Here is a 26,423-nt window from a genome sequence, read left to right on the forward strand (position 1 = left end):
ATATTATAAACGTGGCCTAAGACAGGCTTCCTATCTGGTTTACGCTTAAATGGGTTGAGACACCGTATCCTATTCTGTAGCTGGATGTAGCAGTTTGTCATAGAAGTCCAAGTATGATATTAATTAGATTTAAAGCCTGCAGTCATCTGAGGCCACATTTGGTACTCTACCCCGCTGGGGGATGGGTAAAGTACTAGCTTACTAGTTGTGCAGCAGCATGATGATTTTCCTGCTGTACCTAATGTTCAGCTATTGCACGCACCAACAGTCCACAGTCCCAAGGGGTCATCATCTTCCAGCTAAGATGAGTGGCCAGCTGCCCAGTGTTCACAGTGACATCGCCAACATTCTAGCCAGGGTAATATACTGTTCATTTTTAAAAGAGCATCAGCATCTACCAACTATGCATTTACACATACATCCCATCTAGACTCACTCCTGACATCCTTTCCTGGCTGGTGGCATCATGGGAACAGAAGGCACACAGAGAAATATCCCTGCTCCTGGGATTTGAAGAGGCAGATTTGTAATAACTTTGGAACATATGTGGATTTCCAAGCCCCTCAAATCTTCTAGATCTGGATTGGTCTGTTATACACAAGAAGGTCCAAATATTGCTTCACATATAATTAGACTATGTCTATGGAACCTACTGATTAATTTGTGAGCTTTATAAAGCTTCTCATGGGTCAGCAAATTCCCATCTGTAAATGAGGATGATTTGGAATTATTCTGGTAGGACTAGTGTTTCCCACCCTGAAAAGTGCATAGTTGTATGGCCTGATGACTTTTGGGGGTGGGGGGGGTGGAAGTGTGAGCACCTGTGGCTTCCACTGAAGTCAGTGGGAGCTGCAGGTACTCAACAAGTGTGAAAAGTAGGTCATAAACATGAAAACCCAAAATGTCCTTTTATATTAATTTCCTCTCAGTAGCCCCTGGATCAAATGTGCTTAATTTATAAGTAAAACTGACTAAAATTTGTGTCCTCTCTAGCTAATGCATTATCACCTGCAATAAAGATTTTGCAGATCCAATTCTGCCCTAAGTTACATCTGTGTAGCCTCACAGTCTTCCCATTCTGCCATCATTTACATCTGTGAACAATGGAGCTCACTGAAGATCATGGTGTAATAGAGGAAAGAATTTGGCAACTGAAATTTAGTTAATTCTGTAGATGTTGTGGAAGCCAGAATAGGATCCATCTCTCTCTCTCCCCTAGCTGTGCTGTTCTTGCAGCGCTAACTGCAGTAATAAAAAGATGTGATAGCTACTAACCAGACTAAATTCATATAGAACTCAGATTTATTGAATAGGGCATTATCTTTTTATATTTTGTAGTCACTTGTCAGAGTAGAACCACATTTTAAAGTGCAAGACTATGGTCCCTGCACTAGCTTTACAGGTTTAGTTTTGGTCATGTGATACAAATGAAGAGCAAAATTAGATGCCAAACTGCTCCTTTGTGTGGTTTCTCTGCAACTGTATTAAACTTCTACTGGTAGTCTTTGTACAGCACAAAGTAAATACCAAGTGGGTCATAAAGTGACTCTGGTTATGATCTATTTAGTTTCATAACATAGGACAAAATAAAAGTTTTTATAACATTCTGTCAAGAGTTGCAAATAGGTTAATATTGCCATTTTTATATAGTTTGCAACACTGTTTATTTCTTCAAATATTAGTAAGCAGTTGAACCCACTTGGCTACAACAATTAATACTGTACATTCCTTTCTCAGTTTTCCCATCCGTAAACTAGGAGCAACACTTACCCATCTATCTCATATGGAGGATTGTGAGGATTAATACCTATACAGTGCTAGGAATATCTAAATCACTAACTAACTATTATTATTATTATTGTAATATTACCAATTTATTTTTAATGCCTGAGCCTAAGGTAATTTTCTTGTCTGTATTTGTATTACTGGGCATTCCCCAAATATGTGAGCTGAAGTCATACAAATCATTCTATGGGTCAAATTCTCTTCGCATTCATTATTGCAATAACGTAAGACCACTAACATAAATTGCTGTTTCAGAGATGTAACAGAGCATAAAACTGGTTTTGTAAGACTTTCCTATTTATAAAATTTACTTACAGATACTACATCCAAGTCAGGTGAAACTTCTGCCGTGATTCTCAAATCATCGCAATCTTTTTCAGATTTGGGCAAAATATCTGCAAGAAGAAAAGAAAAGACAACCAACCTTACTTTAATAGATTGTGTGCAGTTATATTCCCAAAAGCAATTTCTACAGTGAATGGCACAAAACAAAGTGCACTTTTGTTTTTTAATTAAATGCTCCCAAAGCAGAACCTGCAGGAAAAAGCTCATCGGCAAAAATGTGGACTTCAGAGACATCCCAAGTGCACTTCTTCCCAACCAAGTAGAAATCTATAAAGGTGACATGTTTGAAGTCCACAAGAATGCCCTGACAGTACTGCTCAGAGAGCTGGATGTTCCAGTTCACTAATAATGCTTGCAGTTCACAGGAAAATATTCTGTTATTTTGGGGTAAGAGGAAAAAAAGTCTGTAAAAAAAAATATATTCATGGATTGTCTGAATGTACCACCAAGCAAACCTTCCAGTTTTCTAGGATTCACATCAGCATCTATTTATGTAATCTTGGATCTCTTTACTAGATTGCCTTATTTCCTGGTTCATGGATGGCAAAGGATTTAGATACATCTCATAACAGCTATTTCAACAACTACCTTTACTCTAACCCTCAAGGATTATAAAAAGACAGTAAAGACTTAAAATATTTGTTTCATCACATACATTGCTAGTGTATCTGTGATGGGTTGGACCCTGCTTCTGGAATGCCACCTGATGTACTGGGATTTCACTGAGCCTGCCAGCTCCACTAGCCTGGGCTCCCTCTCCCTGTTTTACTGAATTAGGCTCTCCGGCCTCTGGCAGCGCGCACACACACACACACACACACACACACACACACACACACACACACAGAGATAGGGACACACCAGCTGTAGAATCAGAGTCTGCAAACAGCTCTCTATGAGAAGACTCAGCTAGGAAATCACCCAGCACTCAAGTGCAGCTCCCCTCTGGAAAGTACACACAAAATAAAATTGTCTTGCGCTGTAGAGAAATCTATACAACGTAAGTTCATAAATTTACCCCCTCCGTCAATGTGGAGGAAGATATGCACAACTTCTTCCCCTCCTCCCCAGTTAGAAACTGCACAAACTGGGTTTAATAATAAACAAAAAGAAGTTTATTAACCCAAAAGGAAGATTTTAAGTGATTACAAGGGATAGCAAACAAAACAAAGCAGATTACCAAGCAAATAAAACAAAACATGCATACTAAGCTTAAGATCTTAAAGAGACTGGTTCCAAGAAATAATTTCTCACCCTAAATGTTGTTTTAGGCAAGTTGCAGAGTTTCTGTAGCTTAGAGTTCCAGTCATTTCTCTTTACAGACTAGACTCCTGTCTTGATCTGGACTCAGCCCTTGCCTTTCCCACTGCTCCGTTCCTTTGTCTCTTCAGGTAGTTTCAGCAGTCTTTCTTCTTGGGCAGGAAGGCAATAGAGAAGAGTCCTGTTTTCCTTATTCCCCTGCCTTACATAAGACTCACATAAGGCAGGAATCTTTTGTTTCACAGTCTTGACCTCCCCCTCCTTTTAGTAGAAAATTACTAGAAGTCCAAAATGATGTTAGTACCAGGTGACAGGACCACCTGACCTGGTAGTATCACAGCTACATGCCAGGACACCCCTCAGGAAGGAGAGAGATTAGTATCTTCCCAGTCTTATTGTTTCTTCCTAATGGTTCATTAAGGCTCCTGGCCTGTTTGGGGAGGGAGGCGTTTCACACCCAGTTTTAATTGTTACATAGTCAATATTCCTAACTTTAGATACAGAAATGATACATGCATACACATTGGATAATCATATTCAGTAAATTATAACCTTTCCAATGATACCATCTTGCATGAAATATATCTCAGTTACGCCATATCCATATCATAACCATGTTTCCATGGGGTGTAATGACACAATATCTGACCAATGAAATACTGGAAAAAAGCAAAAAAGGAGTACAAGAAAGAAGAAAGCAGTGAAAAGTGATGCAGGGAAAGATAAATGAAGAGAGGTTGAAGACCTAGCAGTTGAGTCTGAAGCTGCTGCTACAATAGGAAGTCACAGAACCATTTACAAAGTGATTATAACCCAGTGTGGAAATTTCAGAATAGGAAACGGGCCAATAAAAAGGAAAGATGAAAAAATGCTTACAACTGAGACAGAAATGTAAAGTACATGGGAAGAGCATTTCAAAGAAATCCCCAATAGATCCAGCCCCATTTTAGCACCAGACTTCAATGAAACATGCAAATCTGAGCACCTTCACATTAACTTTAGTCCAGAAAGGTGTCAGGAGTACAGTTCACAATCAAGAAGCTGAAAAGTAACAAAGAGACGAGTGATGATCAAATCAGAACAGAGACGCTAAAAGCATTTGATACCATCACCTTAACGAAATTGACAGAGCTGTGCAATGAAGTCTTGGAAAAAGAGACCCCCTTCCGACCAGTTGAAACATGGAATCATTGTCAGAATATCAAAAAGGGTGATTTTACTAACAACTGGAGAGGAATCACATTACCCTTTGTTGTAGGAAAACACTTTTGCAGTGTGGTACTACACAGATTGACAGAGGCAATGGATACAAAGCTTTGAGGAGAAAACTAGGCTGCATTCAGTCTTACAGGACCTCAGCTAAAGTCGTCAACATCATCAAGGACATGTACAGAAATGCCAAGAGGGTGAACAACTGGATAACAAAATAGTTCAACATGGACACTGGTGTGAAACAGTGCTGCCTATTATAACTGCTGTTGTGTGGAATTGCCACAGACCAGGTAATGAAGAAGTATATAGTATTAACAACATAAAAACTGGTATAACGTGGGAAGATGGCAAATGTCTAGAAGACAGACTTTGCTGACAATATTGTAGTACTGAGTGACACCCTCAAAAAGTTACAAGTAAAGACAAACAACCTGGCAAAAACACGCCACATAGAGGGTTCAAAATTAGTTATGCTAAAACAACATCCTTGAAAGACAGATATCAAGCAGTAAGAGAAGGTTACTCACCTCGGGCAGTAACTGAGGTTCTTCGAGATGTGTGTCCCTATGAGTGCTCAGCTCCACTTCAGTGTCAGTGTGTCCTGGCACTGTCGATCCGAGATTTATGGTAGCAGTGTCTGCACGGGTCACACGTTTGCAGTAGGCATCTCATGGTGCCGTTGGTGCCGCATCTAGCACATGCATGACCTAAGCCCTCCAGTTCTTCTCTAACACAGAGTCCAAACTGCGAACTCCATAACAGAGGGAAGGGGGACAGGTAGTAGAGCACCCACAGGGGGACACATCTTGAAGAACCTCAGTTACTGCACATGGTGAGTAACCTTCTCTTCTTTGGTTTAGCTGATCACCATATTTGGGGTTGGGAAGGAATTTTCTCCAGGGCAGACTGGCAGAGGCCCTGGGGGGGTTTTGCCTTCCTCTGCAGCATGGGGCAAGGGTCACTTGTTGGAGGATTCTCTGCACCCAAGCATGTGTCAGCATCAGCAGTAGCAAACTGGCAGGAGACTGCCTATTTTTCCACGATGCTCTCTGAGGAGATGTCTGTGCACTCTTCCTCGTTATGTTACAAGAAAGCATGTTTCCTGTCCCTGTGGCAGGGGCGGAGAGCCTGGAAAGGAGGTCCACTGGTCTGGTTGGGAAGGTTTCTCTATCAGTATCATTTTCAAGCAGAGATCTTGGTCACACCGGGCTCTTGTGTTCAGATTACTTCAATGGGTGCATTTCTGCAGGATACGCATCTCCCCAAGACATCAGACACACAAAGAGTACCCATCCGAAAAGGGCATTACTTTGCGGCAAGAGCCACAATCTCTTAAAGCCAGGGGAGCCAGGAATCTTTGACAGTTAACCGACCCCGGAGCACGGAGGGTAAACTGGGAAAGTAAACTTTTTCTTTCCTTAAAACTATCACTAACACTAACTATAACTTGTAAAAGATTAAGTAATTATTTAAGCTTCTATCTTTTTTAAAGGTTTGGCGAGAGTAACGAACACTGCCCCTGAGCTCCGTCTTCAGCCGAGGACAGTTGAGAAGGAACTAGAGGGCTCAGGTCATGCACTCGGTAGATGCGGCATCAACAGCACTGCAAGACACCTACTGCGCATGCACGACCCACGTGGACACTGCTACCATAAATCTCCAATCGACGGCGCCAGGATGCACCAACACTTGAAGTGAAGCACCCCCAGGGACAGCAGTTTAAGTCACATTAGAAGCCAAACATATCAAGAAAGTAGAATAGTTCAGCACCATATTGGCCAATGGAGATCTCAGAAAGGAAGTAACATCAAGACACCCACTGCATTTTCTAAACTTAATAGTGTACAGAAATCAAAGACATATAACATCAGAACGAAAGAGAGAATTTTCAATTCAAACATAATCTCAGTGCTAACATGTGGCTGCAAAAGCTGGAGATCTACCAAAACATAAGGCAGAAAGCTAGACACCTTCAAAAATAAGTGCCTAGGAAAGATTCTGCGCATTGGTTGGAAAGACTTTATTATCAATTGAGAGATCCATGAAATCACCAACCATAAGCTCATTTCCACCAGAATCAGAAGGAAGCACTGGACATATTTGGGGCATGTACTCCAGATCCCAACACAGACTCTCAAATGAAGCTGTCAAGTGGAAACCAACTGATGTGAGGAAGTGAGAAGGCCCATGAGAAACCTTAAGAAGAACTTTTAGCAGGGAGGGCAAAATAATCTAATCACAACACCACAGAGCAGATGGAAGCAGCAGCAAATGACAGAGAGGAATGCAAAAGACGGTTACTCACCGTAGTAACTGTTGTTCTTCGAGATGTGTTGCTCCTATCCATTCCAGTCAGGTGTGTGCGCCGCGCGTGCACGGCATCTCGGAACTTTTTTACCCTAGCAACTCCGGCGGGCCGGCTGGCGCCCCCTGGAGTGGCGCCGCTATGGCGCTGAATATATACCCCAGCCGGCCCGTCCGCTCCTCAGTTCCTTCTTGCCGGCTACTCCGACAGTGGGGAAGGAGGGCGGGTCTGGAATGGATAGGAGCAACACATCTCGAAGAACAACAGTTACTACGGTGAGTAACCGTCTTTTCTTCTTCGAGTGATTGCTCCTATGCATTCCAGTCAGGTGATTCCCAAGCCTTACCTCGGCGGTGGGGTCAGAGTGAGACGTGGCGGAGTGTAAAACCGCTGAGCCGAAGGCTGCGTCGTCTCGAGACTGCTGCACCAACGCGTAGTGGGAGGCGAAGGTGTGGACCGAAGACCAGGTGGCCGCTCGACAGATGTCCTGGATGGGGACATGGGCCAGGAAGGCGGCCGACGAGGCCTGTGCTCTCGTCGAGTGAGTGGTGAAGCGGCATGGTGGTACGCGAGCAAGCTCGTAGCAGGTCCGGATACACGCTGTGACCCAGGAGGAAATCCGTTGGGAGGAGACCGGCTCATGTGGTCTTTCATGTGGTCAGCAACCGCTACGAACAGCTGGGGCGAACGCCGGAAGGGCTTAGTCCGCTCAATGTAGAAAGCGAGAGCCCTGCGGACATCGAGGGTATGTAGCTGTTCCCGAGGCGAGGCGTGCGGCTTTGGAAAGAAAACCGGGAGGAAGATCTCCTGGTTGAGGTGGAAGGGCGAGACCACCTTGGGGAGGAAGGCCGGGTGTGGTCGAAGCTGCACCTTGTCTCCGTGGAAGACGGTGTATGGTGGACCAACCGTTAGAGCACGGAGCTCAGAGACTCGTCTTGCAGATGTAACGGCGACGAGGAAGGCTGTCTTCCAGGAGAGGTAGAGCAGAGAGCACGTGGCCATAGGCTCGAAGGGGGGACCCATCAGCTTGGCCAGCACGAGATTCAAATCCCAGGTCGGGGCAGGACGCCGCACAGGCGGGTACAAGCGGTCCAGGCCTTTAAGGAAGCGGGAAACCATCTGGTTGGAGAAGATGGACCGACCTTCCGCGGATGGACGAAAGGCGGACACTGCTGCCAGGTGAACTCTTAAGGAGGAGACCGCGAGACCCTGCTCCTTAAGGTACCAGAGGTAGTCCAGGATGGTAGGGACAGGGACTATGAAGGGATTGAGGCCTCGATGGTCACACCAGAGTGCAAACCGCTTCCACTTCGCCAGATCGGTGGAGCGAGTGGAAGGCTTTCTGCTCTCTAGCAGGACTTGTTGTACTGCCGCCGAACAGTCCCTCTCTGCGTGGGTCAACCACTCAGGTACCAAGCTGTAAGATGGAGGGACTGCAGGCTCGGATGGCGGAGCCTGCCGAAGTCCTGGGTGATGAGGTCCGGCCACAACGTAAGGGGGATGGGATCCCGAACGGAGAGCTCGAGCAGCAGGGAGTACCAATGCTGCCTCAGCCAGGCTGGAGCTACGAGAATGACGGTGGCTTTGTCCCTCCGAAGCTTCTGCAACACCCGGTGGACGAGCGGGAACGGAGGGAAGGCATAGAGAAGGTGATCCTTCCAGGAATACAGGAAGGCGTCCGACAGGGAGCCCAGCGCGTGACCCCGGAACGAGCAGAACAGGTGGCACTTCCTGTTCGCCTTGGAGGCGAATAGGTCTATCCGGGGAAACCCCCACCTGCAGAAGATTGTGTGCACGACGTCGGGATGGAGAGACCACTCGTGGGAGAAGAACGACCTGCTGAGATGGTCGGCCAGCGTGTTCTGTACTCCCGGAAGAAAGGATGCTTCTAGGTGAATGGAGTGGGTCACGCAGAAGTCCCACAGGAGCATCGCCTCCTTGCAGAGGAGGGAGGAGTGGGCTCCGCCCTGTTTGTTCACGTAGAACATCGCTGATGTATTGTCCTTGAACACTGTCACACAGCGGCCTTGCAGGTGGGTGCAGAAGGTGCGACAGGCCAGACGGATCGCTCGCAGCTCGCGTACATTGATGTGGAGAGCGAGCTCCTGGGGCGACCATAGACCCTGGGTGTGAAGGTCGCCCAGGTGAGCTCCCCAACCGAGCGCTGAGGCATCCGTGGTCAGAGTGGCGGACGGGCGAGGCGGATGGAACGGGACTCCCGCACAAACGACCTGCGGGTCTAGCCACCAGTTGAGGGAGTCGAGGGTCGGCCTGGAGACTGTGACCACCATATCGATGGGATCTCGATGCGGTCGGTACACCGACGCGAGCCAAGACTGGAACGGGCGGAGGTGGAGCCGCGCGTACGCGGTGACATACGTGCATGATGCCATGTGGCCTAGGAGGCGGAGGCAGGAGCGCACCGTCGTGGTCGGGAAGGAGACGAGGTCCCGAATGATGGAGACCATCGTCTGATGTCGAGATTGTGGTAGGGAGGCTCGGGCTAACAAGGAGTCGAGGACCGCTCCAATGAACTCCACCCGCTGTGACGGAATCAAAGTGGACTTCTCGGCGTTGATGAGAAGACCGAGTCGGTGAAAGAGGGACAGGATTTGTGTCATCTGGTCCATTACCAGCTGTCGAGACTGTCCGCGAACCAGCCAGTCGTCGAGATACGGGTAGACATGTATCTGACGACGGCGGAGGGCTGCGGCAACCACTGCCATGCATTTGGTAAACACCCTCGGTGCGGTAGCGAGCCCGAATGGTAACACGGCGAACTGGTAGTGGGCATTGTTGACCACAAAACGGAGGTAACGTCGATGAGGAGGATAGATCGCGACATGGAAGTAGGCGTCCTTCATGTCGAGGGCGGCAAACCAGTCTCCCGGATCCAGAGAGGGAATAAGACTTGAGCAGGTATTTGTTCAGCTCGCGAAGGTCCAGGATAGGACAGAGCCCTCCTTTCGCCTTGGGGATGAGAAAATAACGGGAATAGAATCCCCTGCCCCGCCTGTCTTGAGGCACTGCCTCTATGGCACCCACGCTCAACAGAGTCTGGACCTCCCGTAAGAGGAATTGCTCGTGAGAGGGGTCCCTGAAGAGGGACAGGGAGGGTGGGTGGGAAGGGGGGGGGCAAAACAAACTGAAGGCGGTATCCCGACTGGACTGTTTGAAGCACCCAGTTGTCCGTTGTTAATTGGGACCACGCCGAAAAGAAATGGGACAGGCGGTTGTAAAATAAAGGGGTAGGATCCGGTAGGGAGAGTGATGGGCTGTCCTCGGGCGTCCCATCAAAAGGCCGGCTTGGAGCCTTGTGGGGTCTTGGAAGGAGCCTGGCCCTGGCAACGCCTGTTGCCGGATTGACGACGGCGATTTTGCCCCGGCCGCCTGCTGTTGTACGGGCGGTACCGCTGTTGAGGGAAAGACCGGGAGGGCTGTTGCCGGAAGGACCTGCGCTGTGGAGCTGGCGTGTGCATCCCTAGGGTGCGGATGGCGACGCGACCGTCCTTCAGGGTCTGGATCCGGGAATCAGTCTTTTCGGAAAAGAGACCCTGAGTGTCAAAAGGCAGGTCCTGTAATGTATATTGCACCTCTGGCGGCAGGGTAGAGGACTGCAGCCAGGAGATGCGGCGCATCGTCACGCCGGAGGCCAAAGTCTGAGCCCCCGAGTCCGCGGCGTCGAGGGCGGCCGTGATAGAGGACCTGGATGATTTCTTGCCCTCGTCCAGCATCGCCGAGAACTCCGGGCGGGAGGCTGTCGGCAGGAGCTCCGTAAACTTTGCCAGGGATGTCATGATGTCAAAGACGTACCTGGCGAGGAGGACCATCTGGTTGGCGATGCGCATCTGTAGGCCGCCCGCCGAGTAGACCTTGCGGCCTAACAGGTCCATTCGCCGCGCGTCTTTCGACTTTGGCGCAGAGGCAGGTTGACCATGCCTCTCCCGGTCATTGACCGACTGGACAACCAACGAGACCGGGGTTGGGTGAGTATATAGATACTCATAGCCCGTGGGGGGGACGGAATACTTGCGCTCAACCCCACGAGCCGTAGGAGGGATAGACGCAGGCGTCTGCCAAAGTGTGGTGGCGTTTTTCTGAATTGTTCGCACAAACGGCAACACCACTCGCACGGGAGCCTCGGACCCGACGACGTTGGTTATAGGGTCCTCGTCCTCCTGGACCTCCGCCACCGGAAGAGCCATAGCCATCGCTACGCGGCGAAGAAGGTCTTGATGGGCCTTCAGATCTATGGGCGGAGGCTCCTTGGCAGAAGCTCCGGCCACCGCCTCGTCCGGTGAGGACGACGAAGACAATCCCTGGACAGCGACCTCTGTCGAAGGATCTGCAGACTGCTCGCCGGCTGGGTCGGGCTGCATGGTCTCCTCGTGGTCCGGCTCGCGTGCAGGAGAAGGGGGCGGTCGGCTAACCGTCGCCTCTGGTACCCTGCGCTCGGAAGCAGGAGCTCTCGGGGGCAATGGCACCCCCTGAGTCTCGTACTGGGCCCACGGCACCCAGAAGCCCCACTGCTGTGCCCCCTGAGGATGACCTTGTGGGGTAGGCGGAAGGTGGGCAGTGCCGTCCACTGCGGAGGTGACCGATGCAGAGCGGGACAGCCATGGCGGTGCCGAGGCGCTGATGGAGTGCGCCGCCGACCGAGGCAGCCCGGCCCGGACGGTGCCGAGGATCGGTGTAGGCTCTCACGGTGCCGGGACGGTGACCGAGACCAACGGGAGCCGCGATGCCGGGAGCTCGACCGGTGCCGGGAGCTCGACCGGGAGCCGGACCTGCGGTGCCGGGAGTGGCTGCATGGGGAATGGTGCCGGGAATGGTGCCGGGATGGAGACCCTCGTCGGTGCCGATGCGACGGCGATCGGGACCTGGTACGACATCGGGAGTGCGACCGGTACCGCGATGACGAGCGGTACCGGGACTGCGACCGACGTCGAGACGGCGACCGGTACCGCGATGGGGAGCGGTGCCGAGATCGCAATCGACGGGACGGTGACCTGCGGCGGGACCGGGAACGTGACCGGGAGCGCCGTCCATGCCGTCTGTCCGGAGAGGGCGGCCGAAGCATCCTGGCCGGTTTCCCTGCCGATACGACAGCCCGCGCCGGCGGTGCCGGGGGCCGGAGGCTCGGTGCCTCTATGAGCTGTATTAGCTCGCGTGCCGAGGAGAAAGTCTCCGGCGTTGATGGCAGCCGGGGCTCAACCACGGTCGGTGCCGGGGAGCGTGGCGATGCCGGACTCGACGGCCCTTGCGGCGCCGGAGTCAATGGCCCGGTGCACGGCTTGTGCACGGCCACCGCGGGGCCCGCAGGTGGCGCAATCGACTTCGCTGAGTCCTCAGCGCGGGCTTTAGCCAGTGCCTTCGCCAGCTTATGTTTTCTTGAAGGCGAGAGTGAGCGGTGCCGGGTCTTCGAAGCCGCTGGCTTAGGCTGTGGTGCCGCGGTGCCTGGGCGGCTTGGTGCCGCCAGTGCGCTCTGCACCGATGAAGCCAGGGGTGCCGGCGCGGACGGTACCGGGGGCTGGAGCGACGCCTCCATTAGGAGTTGTTTTAAGCGGATATCCCGCTCCTTGCGAGTTCGCGGTATGAAGGCGGAACAGAACGAACACTTATCTGTTCTATGTCCTTCGCCCAGGCAACGGAGGCAGGCGTCGTGCGGATCCCCCACTGGCATAGGTCGCTGGCATGACGCGCAGGGCTTAAAGCCCGGTGCCTTGGGCATGAGCCCGCACCGGGAGAGGAAAGGGAGGGGATACCCCCCTTAACCTTATCCTAAACCTAACTAATTACTATGAAAAACTATCTACACTAATCACTAAACCAACTATAGACACAAAAAAGTAGCGAGAGCTAGGGTTGTGGAGGACAGAGAGCACTCCACAGTTCCAACTGGCCGTCACGGGCGGTAAGAAGGAACTGAGGAGCGGACGGGCCGGCTGGGGTATATAACAGGCGCCATAGCGGCGCCACTCCAGGGGGCGCCAGCCGGCCCGCCGGAGTTGCTAGGGTAAAAAAGTTCCGAGATACCGTGCACGCGCGGCGCGCACACCTGACTGGAATGCATAGGAGCAATCACTCGAAGAAGAACAGACAAGTTTCTGCCCTGTGTACCAACATTTGCACAAAAGGGATATAGTAATAAATAATAATGTACAGTATGAAACTGTAAACAGATTAACATGCATAGTAAGTTTTAAGAGTAAAAAGAAGCCATTTTAAATTGCAGCAACTTTAAAATGGTGAGAGAGCCCCAATTTTTTAAAAAGTAATTTTAACTCCTAACTCTTCAAAGTATTTACTTGTATCTTTCTCAGAATTACTTTTATTTCCTCATAGTAAGTCTATTTTAAAAAATAGGATGCATACCTTCCTAAATAAAAAATGAAACCTTCGCATAATAGGAAAAAAATTAATATAACCTTAATTATGGGGTATCTATCAATACTTCCACAATCCTGCAAAAAATAACATCTAGAGTGTATAAATGTTTCAAATGTACTCCAAATTAAATGTAATCACCTGATCCACTTCACTGACAATATAGCCTAGAGAAAAAGATTTTGGTGGGGAAAGGAGCATCAATTCAATTTTCATGTTCATTTTTTAGAGCCAATGGGAGATGTCACATTCAAATCTTTTCTTTATCTAGGCAGGGAAAAGACATCACTGAAGAAGTCTTCCAACTCTCTTCTGAAAGTAGAACTCAAGTATGTCCTATAGTGACCACTTGTATGGATAAAAGGACAGTTCATTCACTATGCCTATTCAATTCTTTTTGCTAAGATTTCTAACAACATTCATTTTAGTGCCCATTGTGATGGTGAAAATTTTATCATATGGTCATCTGTGCACTAGGAACTGGACTGAGACCACCAAGTCCACCTCATACAGAACATCAAGCAGCTGTCAGATCAACTTTTGGTCACTATCAGCTGGGCTAAATTCAATTGGTGGCTGAGATGTGAAAGACGCTATTCTCAATCATCTGAACCATCCAGATGGATATCACATAACATAACAGTTAAAGGAATAAAGAACACAAGACAATTGCTCACACATGAAACCACAAGACAGAAAAGTTATGGGTTCACTTTAGTTTAAAGGTTATGTATACAGTAATTGAATGACTGCCTATGTTCCAGAATCTTTGGTACTCAACTATCCCTGAATAACAGTTATTTTAAGACTTTTTTCAATGATATGAGAAAAAAACTAAATGTAACCCATAACATGCAAAATTAAAAGGCATTTATATGCCCCCAAGTGAAAGACTTCTGTTGTAACAGGGATTTTCTGAGAAGCTTTACATGCAATTAAAATGAGATCAAAACCTCACTAACACATTTCTCCAGAAGGAGGTGAAAATTCAGGAGACATGATTTGAACCTGAAGCTTCACACCTTGCAGAGAAAATGTAAAAGAGAAAGTTACTCACCTTGCAGTAACTGAGGTTCTTCGAGATGTGTGTCCCTGCGGGTGCTCCACTCTAGGTGACGGTGCGTCCCGGCGCTGTCGATCGGAGATTTTCGGTAGCAGTGCCTAGTTGGGGCGCATGCACCCAGATGGTATCTCCCGTCTAGTTGGAATCTTCCTGAGTGCGTGTGCCCCACACCCTCCTCAGTTCCTTCTCTACCGTGGAGAGTCATCTCAGTACTCCAAAGTAGAGGGGAGGAGGGTGGGGAGTGGAGCACCCACAGGGGGACACATCTCGAAGAACCTCAGTTACTGCAAGGTGAGTAACTTTCTCTTCTTCTTCGAGTGCTGTCCCTGTGGGTGCTCCACTCTAGGTGAATGTGTAGCAGTACCCACTACGGTTGGTGGGACTTTGGAGATACGGCAGGGAGTACTGAAGATAGTACTGTATGACCAACTATTGCGTCTGCCGTGGTGTCTTGTGTTAAAGCATAGTGTTTTGCAAACGTGTGTTCAGATGACCATGTAGCTGCTTTGCAGATATCGGGAATGGGAATGTTGTGTAGGAAGGCAATGGATGCCGACATGGCTCTAGTGGAATGAGTTCTAACGCCTTCAGGCGGTTGAAGATTCTTCGCACGGTAACAGGATCTGATGCAGTCAGAGATCCACTTGGATAGGCGTTGTTTAGAAATAGCTGTGCCTTTTGATCTTTCGGCAATTGAAAGAAAGAGTCATGGAGACTTGCGAAATGGTTTAGTCCTGTCTAAATAAAAGGCAATTGCTCGCCTGACGTCGAGAGTATGCAGGGTTGCGTCCTGTGGCGTTTTGTGAGGTTTGGGGTAGAAAGTTGGTAAATATATAGGTTGGTTGAGGTGGAAGGTCGATACCACCTTAGGAAGAAATTGAGGATGCGGTCTCAAAGTGACTTTATCTTTGGAGAAGATTGTGTATGGAGGGTGGGCCATCAAGGCACTTATTTCTCCAACTCTCCTTGCTGATGTTATGGCAACTAGGAAAGCCACCTTCATGGACATATGGAGATCAGAGGAGGTAGCCAAGGGCTCAAATGGAGGTTTCCTGAGAGCATGAAGAACAAGGTTAAGATTCCATGTAGCCACTGTTGCTTGAATTTCAGGGTAGAGATTTTGCAGGCCAGAGAGAAAGCGTTTAATGGTGGGGTGTGTAAAGAGTGAGTACCCATCCAATAGTTCGTGGAAGGTGGTAAGCGCCGCCAGGTGCACTTTGATGGAGCTAAGCGAAAGTCCGTCCTGTTTCAGTTCGAGGAGGTAATCTAGAATGTTAGGAAGGGTCACATTGTTGGGTGCTAAATGTTTATGTGAGCACCAAAGAGCGAAGCGCTTCCACTTCTGAAGGTAGGTTTTGCGGGTGGAGTCTCTCCTACTGTGCAGGAGGACATGTAGGACTTGCTCGGAACAAGCTAGTTCATGGGTTTGGAACCATGAAGGAACCAGGCCGTGAGGTGGAGCTTCTGGAGTTGGGGATGAAGGACCCGCCCGTTGTCCTGGTAAAGGAGGTCTGGCCTGTTGGGGAGAGCCCATGGGTAACGGGAGGACATGCGGAGAAGGTAAGAGTACCACGTCTGTCTTGGCCGAGCCGGGGCAATAAGGATGACCTGGGCCTTGTCGTCTGCGATCTTCCGAATAACTGTGTAGTAGAGGGATAGGCGGGAAGGCGTACAGGAGGTAACTGTTCCATGAAATGAGAAATGCATCCCCTAGGAATGCAGTCCCGAGTCCCGCTCTGGAGCAAAACAGGGGGCATTTTCGATTTCGGGTCATGGCGAAGAGATCTATTGATGGAGTGCCCCAGTGGGAGAAAAGGTGTTGGAGTACTGTGGGGTGCAGTTCCCACTCGTGTTCTGTGGAGAAGTGCCTGCTGAGTGCATCGGCAGTAGTGTTGTGGCAGCCTGGTAGATAGGAGGCGATGATCTGTATTCGATGTTGTATGCACCAATTCCAGAGTTGAATGGCTTCCATGCAGAGAGAATGTGATCTGGCACCCCCCTGTCTGTTTATGTAATACATACATGCTATGTTGTCTGTTAAAACTCGCAGATATTTGTTCTTTATAAGGGGAAGAAAGTGAAGGCATGCTTTCCTCACTGCTCTGAGTTCTAGGAGATTTATTTGTAGATGCGTCTCTGATGGAGACCATCGACCTTGTGCTCTGTGTTCTCCTAGATGCGCTCCCCAACCTATCAGGGAAGCATCCGTGGTGAGCATGAGCGTTGGGGATCGTTGCTCGAAGGGAACCCCTGCACAGAGGTTTTCTGGACTTGTCCACCATTGTAGGGAAGTTATAACATTGGGAGGAGGAGTTAGCAGCATCCCTAAGGGATGTCTGCTGGGTTTGAAATTGGAGTTGAGCCAGCCCTGGAGGCATCTCATATGTAGCCTGGCGTGTTGAACCACGAAGGTGGTAGCTGCCATGTGACCAAGGAGCTGTAGGCAGATTCTTGCTTGTGTCCTGGGACGAGTAGAGAGTGTGCGTATGAGCTGTGTGATAGCGAGGAATCTGTTGTATGGGAGCGAGGCCCTGCTCTGGGTTGAGTCGGTATCAGGGTGGATTTTTGGGTGTTTATTTGGAGACCTAGGCTGTGAAAGAGGGAGATGGTGAGACGTGTGGCTTGAAGTGTGTCGCCACAGGAGTCGCCCTTGATGAGGCAATCGTCTAGATAGGGGAAAAGTGTGACTCCGTGTTTGCGGAGGTGAGCCACAACGACGGCTAAGGTCGTGGAAAAAACTCTTGGAGCCGTGGAGAGTCCAAAAGGAAGAACTCGGTATTGGAAGTGATCATGACCAATTGTGAATCGTAGGAAGCGTCTGTGAGCTGGATGAATTGATATGTGGAAGTAAGCGTCTTGTAGGTCGAGGGCTGTGAACCAGTCCCCATGATCCAATGCGGGTATTATTGTGCCCAGTGTGACCATCTTGAATCTTTGTGTCCTCACGAATTTGTTCAGTCGGCGTAGATCTAATATAGGCCTCCATCCCCCGGTCTTTTTCTGCGTTAGAAAGTAATGGGAGTAGAAACCCGTCCCCTGGTGTTGCAGAGGCACAGGCTCCACTGCGCCTAGTTGCAGAAGGTGAGCCACTTCTGTGTGAAGTAATTGCTCCTGAGAGGGGTCCCTGAAGAGGGACGGGGAAGGGGCATGGGTAGGAGGGTAGGAAATAAAAGGGATGGAGTAACCGGTCTGAACTATTTCGAGGACCCAGCGGTCCTGTGTGATCCGCTGCCAGGCATGTTGGAAATACTGGAGGCGGTGGCCAAATGGGAAAGTAAGTGGTGGAATCAAGGGGTGGTCGTGCAGACCCTCGACCAAAGCTTCAAAACTGTTGTTTATTGCCCTGTGGACGGAAGGTGGTGGCTTGGTTTTGATTTTGTCTGCATTTGGGAGGTCTATTACGATTCCGAGTTGTGTCGTACGGTCTGGATTGAGGGCGATAGTACTGACGTGTGCGTGGTCTTTGGTAGGGTTGGTATCGCTGTCTCCTGGGGAGAGATGGTTGAATGCCCAGGGTGCGCAGTGTCGCTCTGGAATCCTTCATGGTATGGAGGAGTTCGTCAGTTTTTTGGGAGAAGAGTTTGTCCTTGTCAAATGGGAGATCCTCCACTTTAGTCTGGAGTTCTTTAGGAATGCCGGACACAGAGAGCCATGAGGTTCTGCGCATAACCACAGCAGTTGCGGTAGTACGGGCTGCTGTGTCCGCCATGTCTAAAGACGCCTGTAGGGCTGTTCTGGAGATTAGTTGTCCCTCAGACAGGATTGATTTGAAGTCTGCTCTTCTGTCCTCTGGTATGTAGGAGGCAAATTCGAAAAGCTTATTGTAATTATCGAAATCATAACTGGCAAGGAGGGCAGAGTAGTTAGCAATCCTGAACTGTAGTGTAGAGGATGTATAAACCTTGCATCCCAGGACATCAAGGCGTCTAAGGTCTTTGTCTTGAGGGGTGGGTCGATATTGTGACTGTTTGCTCCTCTGTGTCACTGCATCGATGACAAGGGAGTTCGGTGGTGGATGAGAGAATAGGAAGTCTGCGTCCTTTGCAGGAACGTAATATTTACGCTCAGCCTTCTTGCAAGTTGGTACCAGAGAAGCTGGGGTTTGCCAGAGTGTGTCAGCTGGCTCCATGAGTGCTTCATTTATAGGGAGCGCGATTTTCGAGGGCGCAGACGGTTGAAGGATTTTAAGGAGTTTGTGTTGCTTCTCCTGAACCTCTTCTAAGGGAATATCCTGGCTGATCGCAACCCTCCGAAAAAGTTCTTGGAACTGTTTGCAGTCGTCCACGGTCTGTGGAGGTGGAGGGAGGATGGCTTCATCTGAGGCTGATGGAGAGTTAGGATTAGGCAAATCAGGATATGGTGCATAGCTCCCCGGTTCAGGAGGGGGTTCAGGCACCCTGGAAGTGGATGGAGCAGGAGACTGAGGTACTGAAGGAAGGTGATTGATAGGAGGATTCTGCCACGGGTACCGCTGCGGCCAAGGCATGGGGTAGGAGAACCCAGGCATCACCCATGGAGGGGCAGCATAGGGAAACTGAGGCTGCTGAACTTGAGCCGTGACCTGAGGTGGTAAAGGTGCCTGTGGAGGAGAAGCAGGAGGGGAGAACTCTGCCTGCTGTTGCAGTTCAAGGTCACCGTCGGTGAAAGCCATTTCAGGTGGAGAAAGTGGCAGGTCAAAGAAGGAGTCCTCTGCTTCCAGGAGTGGAGAGTGAGGCTCAGGTGGCACTAAAAAGTCACTTGGAGTGAGCTGGGTGCCGACCCTGTTCTCGGTGCCGAGGCTGATCGCGCTGTCCGCACCGCAGCTATTTTTGTTGCTGAGGCAGAGCGCGCTGGCGGGATCGCGGCTGCTTTCAGCGCTGAAATTGACCAGGCTGAAAGCAGTGTGGCTGTTCTTGGTGTCGGTGCCGAATGCGCTGTCGGAACCGCTGCTGTTGCTGGTGCCGAGGTACGTGGTGCCGGTGTTGCAGCGTGCCTGGGTGCCGCAGAGGAGCGAGGTGTCCGTGCCACAGCCGTTTGCGGCGCTGAGGGGACCGAACGGGTAAGTGCCTTCCCAGCGCGGGAAGTCTGGTCCCTGCCCTTCAGCTCTGTCAGAGCAGTAGCTGAGGCATTCGAAGAGGCTGAGGCAGCTGTCTTTCCTGCTGTCAGCACAGGGGGTAGGGATCTCGCCGGAGACCCTTTACCTTTGTTAGAGTCTCATTTGTGAGACTTTTCCGCTTCGTGCCTCCGCTCCAGGGAGGGTGAAGCGACGCTCCCCACCGGTTCTGATCTGGCTGGGGAGCGTGTGGGAGCGGGTTCCACTTTTCCCGTCTCCGACAGTGGCTGCAGGGATTTCTCCATCATGATGATCTTGAGGCGCAGATCCCTGTCACGACGAGCTCTTGATTTGAGGCTCGCACAGTGTTGGCACTTTGCGGGGATGTGGGTGTCCCCGAGGCACTTCACACACTGGGAGTGACCATCTGACCGTGGCATGGAGTCCTGACAGGAGATGCATCTTTTGAAACCCGAAGCTCCTGGCATTGTGAATTAGAGATGGGCGAGGAATGGGAGACAAGCCTGAGGGTTTTTTTGTTTGTTTTTTTTTTTAAACTAAGTAACTAACTATGTAACTATACTAAAGGAAGGGAAACAACTGGGAAGTAATTAATAATTATTTCTATGTTTCCTACAGAGATCAGGGAAGAGAAGGCAGCACTGCTCCGAGTCCCGTCTTCAGCCGAGGACGGTTGAGAAGGAACTGAGGAGGGTGTTGGGCGCACGCACTCAGGAAGATTCCAACTAGATGGGAGATACCATCTGGGTGCATGCGCCCCAACCAGGCACTGCTACCGAAAATCTCCGATCGACAGCGCCGGGACGCACCGTCACCTAGAGTGGAACACCCACAGGGACAGCACTCGAAGAAGAACCAGTGTTTTTCAAATTTAAGTTTAATTTATTAAACAATTAAACAAATATTCACAACAAATTTATCAAGTTGTAAAAGTTTCATATGTGTACTATTCATTCATTTATGTTAGAAGAGGAATAAAAGGTAGTGTGTGGTTTGTTCTCTCATCATCTTCTTTTGATTTGGTTGTTCATGTTCTTGGAACTATGTGCACTGAAGCAAGTTACATAAAAATCTGTCCATCAGTCATATAGTTACAATGACACAATCACAAGGTTTTTGTTTTATTTTTGTTTTTCCTCCTTTCCTTCTTTGGTTTGGTACTGGCAGACTGACAAAAGAAAATCTCCCAGTGTTAAGACACTTAGGAGGATGTATCATGGTAAATCAGGCATTTTAATTTTCAAAGCATTACAGCTTAAACAACTGGTTATTGGTTTATTGGTTTTATTAATTTTCATAGAGCAGAACAAGTTGAAGATGACCAAATTATCACAACAGTAATGGTCATAAACTAAATACAGTTTTCTAAGGTTCTCATAGATTCAATTTCTGTAATCTATAACTTGCAGAAGGAACCTCAGGAATCCAGTAATGTGCAGGTACCAGAGTTTCATCTCTTATTTTCCTTAGCTTCTGATTGTGCATTTCTTTTATTTTGCTACTTGTTTACCATGTATTCTCACAAAAAAATAGGAATGATTTCTTTAGTGTATTTTTAAGAATTCATTTACCTGACCCTGGCAGGCACTGAAAGGTATTTAAAATAATGTCTTTCATAAGTCTAGCTGAGACTATTTTTTCACAATTCCCAGTAAAATTGTATGCTTGTGATTCTCTAGGCAAGATAACTGAGTCATTTAAAAACTCAGCTACTAAAAATATAATCTTGGACGGAACTGTTTCCAAATGGTGTGCCATAAGTTATACTACATTTGGTCAAGTAATTAGGTGTGCGTGTAAATTCCACAGTTTGAAATGATCACTTCTTTAGTGCGGGGCAACACATTTGGTAACCCCTTTACCATATTCAAGTATTACTGATTTTAAAATAGGTAACAGAAATGTGATTTTAACACAATTCATTCTTCGTTAATTTCATGCAATCCTAGAAACCATGTTTAATAAAAAACAGAGAACTGGCAACACTTTTGTTCTTTCTGAAGCCTGAGAAGTGCACCAGACTATATTTGTGAAATTACTGAAATTTTTTTGCCTTTTTATAGGAGACTATACCCCACTGTCAGTTTTTTCTTTGAAGTACAGCACTAATAAGCTTGCTCTGAGATCTGACATAGGCCTCCCGCAGGTTCCATCAGGCATGATGAAAACAAATACCCTATGTGTCCAAGAGTCTCACAGTCTATGGTTTTGTTTGCACATTTGTAATTAAGAGACAGTGAAATGCTTTGACCTGAATACCTTTAATATTACATTTCCTACACACTGTTAAGTATGGTCAAAGTATAGCAAAGACAAAGAGTATTGAAAAGTGCTATATAACTATGTGAAGAATGGATGTACCTTGTGTTTTTGTGGACTCCTTGATGATTTTCTGAAGCTCTTTCATTTCTCTGTCAAGTTCTTCATAGTTTATTTCCCTAGATTCAACCTTAGGAGCCTGGAACAGAGAAGGATCGGTACCAAGGTAGGAACACTGCAGGTGTCCACTGTCACTCAGAGTAACTATAACACCTTTCAAATCTCTACATAAAGAGAGATAAAAAGCTCATTAAAAATGGAGAAGAATCACACTATCAATTATAAAACTCTATAGGGGTATTTTCTGATACTGTTTCTAACAAACAGTCTGTCACTATGATGATATTTTAAACAAATCTTTCTTTAAGATCACTTGACCAAACAAAAAACAAACACTTGTTATATTCACATTATAATAAACATGATTGTTTTTATTATTGACATTGCCCAGGTACCAAGCAAGAATGCCGCCACTGCCCCCGTTTTAGGCACTATACATACATACAGTACGATAAAATCCCTGATCTAAAGAGCTTACAAACTAAATACAGGGTAGTGGAAAAGGACAGACCAATCAAACAGAGTAAATAATACGATTGTTGCAAACATCATGTTTGTTTTGGTTTTGACTTATTTAAATCCTTTCAGTGAAATTAGGTTAGGAGGAGGATTAGTTAAATGAAAAGACTAAGGAAAAGAAGGAATAACACAGGTTGGCACAAACAGCCAATCAGTGGAGAGACTGTTCAGAGTGCCAGTCTCTGGCAAGATCCTATCTGCAGTTTCTTTCCCGAATGTCAATTGGCTGTTTGGAGGGGAACGCCACCCACAGGTCTTAGCGCCCCCCAGGAGGTCTCGCTTGCACTGTTCTAAGTCCAGTGAATACTGGGGGAGTGGCCATGGTAGGCCCCATTTTACAACTCCCCCCTCCCACACACACACACTCCCAGAGCAGCCTACTTGAACTGCTTTCTGCAACTAGTGTACCAAATATTTTGCCTGTATTTTGTTCCATCTAATTATGTGCCATACATATAAACTATCTTTGAAAGGTATTTAATAAGTCACTGGTAATTAAAGGAACGCTGCCACCGATTCTGCTTAACTTGAAATTTGTTATAGGTAGGAAGAGGACTTTCTCAACATGTACTAAATAAACTGTAAAAAGAACAGGAGTACTTGTGGCACCTTACAGACTAAGAAATGTATTTGAGCATAAGCTTTTGTGGGCTACAGCCCACTTCATCGGATGTTCGTCCATCATTGTCTATGAAGACCTCAACAACTCATTCTTTTGATGACCGGACTCTGTGCGTCCGAAGATGACTGATCAGTCCGATTCGGGCATGGAACGTCCTGTCACACGTTGGGCAGACATGTGATGGCACTGTCGATGATGTGCGGGCAGCTCTGGACTTGCGCAGCTCACGCTTTCTTTCAGCCTCAGCAGTACGCCTCGCCTAAGCGGTATTACTGCCTGTGTGAATGAGGCTGCGCTATGCTGGACGGTTCAGTGCGAGGGTTTCCCATGTGGCGGTGTTAATCTCAAAGGACTTCAGAGAGGTCTTCAGCGTGTCCTTGAACCGCTTCTTTTGTCCTCCATGGGAGCGCTTTCCCTGGGCGAGTTCTCCGTAGAAGAGCTGTTTAGGAATGCGCTCGTCTGACATTCTCACGACACGTCCAGCCCATCTGGTCTGGGCTCTCATCAGCAGTGTGTGAACTGACGGCAGACTGGCTCTGATAAGGACTTCAGTATCGGGCACTTTGTCCTGCCATCTGATTTTTAGAAGCTTTCGCAGACAGGAAGTGTGGAAGCGATTGAGCCTTCGTGCATGACTCCGATAGACAGTCCATGTCTCACAGGCGTACAGCAGAGTTGGAAGCACCACTGCTTGGTAGACCTTCAGCCTCGTTGGTAGGCTGATCCCTCGACGTTCCCAGACGTTGGAGCGCAATCGGCCAAATGCAGAGTTGGCTTTAGCAATTCTGCACTTTACTTCTTCATCGATTGACACTGCTCGAGAAAGGGTACTGCCCAGGTACGTGAAGTGGTCCACTGCCTGAAGTCTCTGTCCATTTACAGTGATGGATGGTTCTGAGTACAGAGTGTGGGGAGCTGGTTGGTGCATGACCTCAGTCTTCTTGATGTTAATGGTGAGGCCGAAGCTGTTGCATGCAGATGAAAACTTGTCCATACTGGCTTGCATTTCTGGCTCTGTACTAGCATTCAGAGCACAATCATCGGCAAAGAGAAAGTCTCGAAGTACAGTTTCCTTCACCTTGGTGATGGCACGCAGTCGCCTCAGACTGAATAGTTTCCCATCGGTTCTGTACTTCAGGCCTACTCCTTCAGTGCAGTGTTGAAAGGCATCAGTCAGAGTGGCAGAGAATATCATGCTAAACAAAGTGGGTGCTAAAACACACCCTTGCTTGATGCCGTTGGTGACTGGGAAGGCCTCAGATGTTTCACCGTTATCCAGGACACGAGCCATCATACCGTGATGAAATTGACGTACCATTTGTATGAATCGGTCTGGACAGCCGAATTTCGACATGATCCTCCACAGGCCCTGGTGACTGACAGAGTCGAACGCTTTCGTGAGGTCCACAAAAGTTGTGTAGAGTTCACGGTTCTGCTCTTGACATTTCTCCTGTAGCTGACGCGCAGCAAAGATCATGTCAATAGTCCCACGCCCCTTGCGGAAGCCGCACTGTGATTCTGGCAGTAAGCCCTGCTCCAGGTGAGTGATCAGTCGGTTCAACAAAACCCGTGCAAGAACTTTCCCCGCTGTAGAAAGCAGCGAGATTCCACGGTGATTGTCGCATACCTGGCGATTGCCCTTCCTCTTATAGAGGTGCACAATGGACGCGTCTCTAAATTCCTGTGGAATGGATCCCTGCTTCCAGAAGGACTGAAACAGCTCAGTGAGTTTCCGTAGCAGCACTGGTCCACCGACTTTGTATACCTCTGCTGGTATGGCATCTGACCCTGGGGATTTGCCACTTGACAGCTGGTTGATGGCTTTCTTCACTTCGTCCTCTTCTGGTGAAGCATCCATGGAGTCATTGACTGCAACCTGGGGCATCTTGTCGATGGCCTCATCATTGATGACTGAGGGGCAGTTGAGAACTGCTTCAAAATGTTCAGCCCATCTCTGGAGAATCTGCGTCTTCTCTGTAAGGAGCACAGTGCCATCAGAGTTCAGGAGGGGAAAGCTCCCAGAAGCCTGTGGACCATAGAGCGTGTTGAGGGCTTCATAGAACTGCTTATAGTCGTTCCTGTCCGCGTAAGCCTGTATTTCATCTGCTTTGGCGCTCAGCCACAAGTCCCGCATTTTGCGCAGTCGGTTCTGTACTGTTCTGCGAGCGTTGATAAAGGTAGTCTTCTTTGCCGCTGAGGATGGATTGTTCTGATATGCGCGATGCAGGCGGTGCTTCTCAGCAAGTAAGGCCTGGATTTCTGCATCATTTTCATCAAACCAGTCTTGCCGCCTGCGTGTGGAGGGCCCCAATACCTTCGATGCAGCTGTATGGACAGTGTTGCGGAATCGCTCCCAGTCTCTCTCAGAGTCATTCTCAATACGAAGATCAGCAAGCTCGTTCTCTAGGTCTTCTGATAGATTTTCAGTGATGCGGCTGTTCTTCAGCTTCGACACGTTGATCCTTTTGAGAGCCTTACAGCCTTGTGGTCGTCTCTTCGGCATGATACGGAGCTTCATTTTAGATACTATGAGCCTGTGATCCGTCCAGCAGTCAGCGCCGCACATAGCTTTTGTAACCCTGACATCTTGTCTGTCCCTTCTCCTGATGATGACATAGGCAATCAGATGCCAGTGCTTGGGACGGGGATGCATCCACGAAGTCCTGTTATGGGTAGGGAGGAGTGGCACCTTACAGACTAACAAATGTATTTGAGCATAAGCTTTTGTGGGCTACAGCCCACTTCATCGGATGCATGTAGTGGAAAATACAGTAGAAAGATAGATATATACACACACACACACACACACACACACAGAACATGAAACAATGGGTGTTACTATACACACTATAAGGAAAGTGATCAGTTAAGGTGAGCTATTATCAGCAGGAGAGAAAAAGAACTGTTTGTAGTGGTAATGAAAATGGCCCATTTCCAGCAATTGACGAGGAGATGTAAGGAACTGGCGGGGTGGGGGCAATCCTGTTAATGTAAGGTGATAATAAAAGAGTTTCCATTCTACTTTTAAACTGGTTTCACATACAGAACTTTACAGTTTAGTATTTTTAAAAATCATGATAAGTCACCACAGTCTTGGCCTGCAATATATCCTTATTCGAGCCCGAAGCCTCTCCAAAATAGACATTGCCATTGCTGTCAAACATGGTGATTTTCTGGTGCAGAGACTAGGATGAAACTACCAAAACTTCAGATAGTTCCTAGATTCAAAGCTTCACTTAGTTGATCAAGGCTAATGTACCATCCCACTATACTACCTAGGCCTGTCTAGAAGATTTCATTATACCAAGTTCATGCTGTAATATTACTTTTAAGAAATGACTGAAATACTGTAAATCGTGTATTTGACAGCCATTTGAGAACCTACCGTAATATATCTTCCATTAAAAAACTCTGGGTTTATAAAAATAACTAAAAAATAATGGTATTTCTCTGAAGATTCGGCATTTACACACACTACAAAGTTCAAGATTAA

The 26,423-nt window shown here is 48.2% G+C and overlaps 1 protein-coding gene across 9 annotated transcripts in view; it reads right to left on the minus strand.

Annotated features, from left to right (window-relative positions):
• Positions 1–26,423, minus strand: part of BBS9 (Bardet-Biedl syndrome 9) — a 519,285-nt gene that overhangs the window by 419,338 nt on the left and 73,524 nt on the right. For all 9 annotated transcript variants that reach the window (XM_045005718.1, XM_045005716.1, XM_045005719.1 and 6 more), the window contains 2 exons: positions 21,772–21,953; positions 2,101–2,180 (listed from right to left, as the gene is read on the minus strand). In XM_045005718.1, the coding sequence (XP_044861653.1) occupies positions 2,101–2,180; positions 21,772–21,953 (262 nt within the window). The remainder of the gene's footprint in view (positions 1–2,100; positions 2,181–21,771; positions 21,954–26,423) is intronic.

Source organism: Mauremys mutica, chromosome 2 (assembly GCF_020497125.1).
Source record: "Mauremys mutica isolate MM-2020 ecotype Southern chromosome 2, ASM2049712v1, whole genome shotgun sequence".
Lineage (NCBI taxonomy): Eukaryota > Metazoa > Chordata > Testudines > Geoemydidae > Mauremys > Mauremys mutica.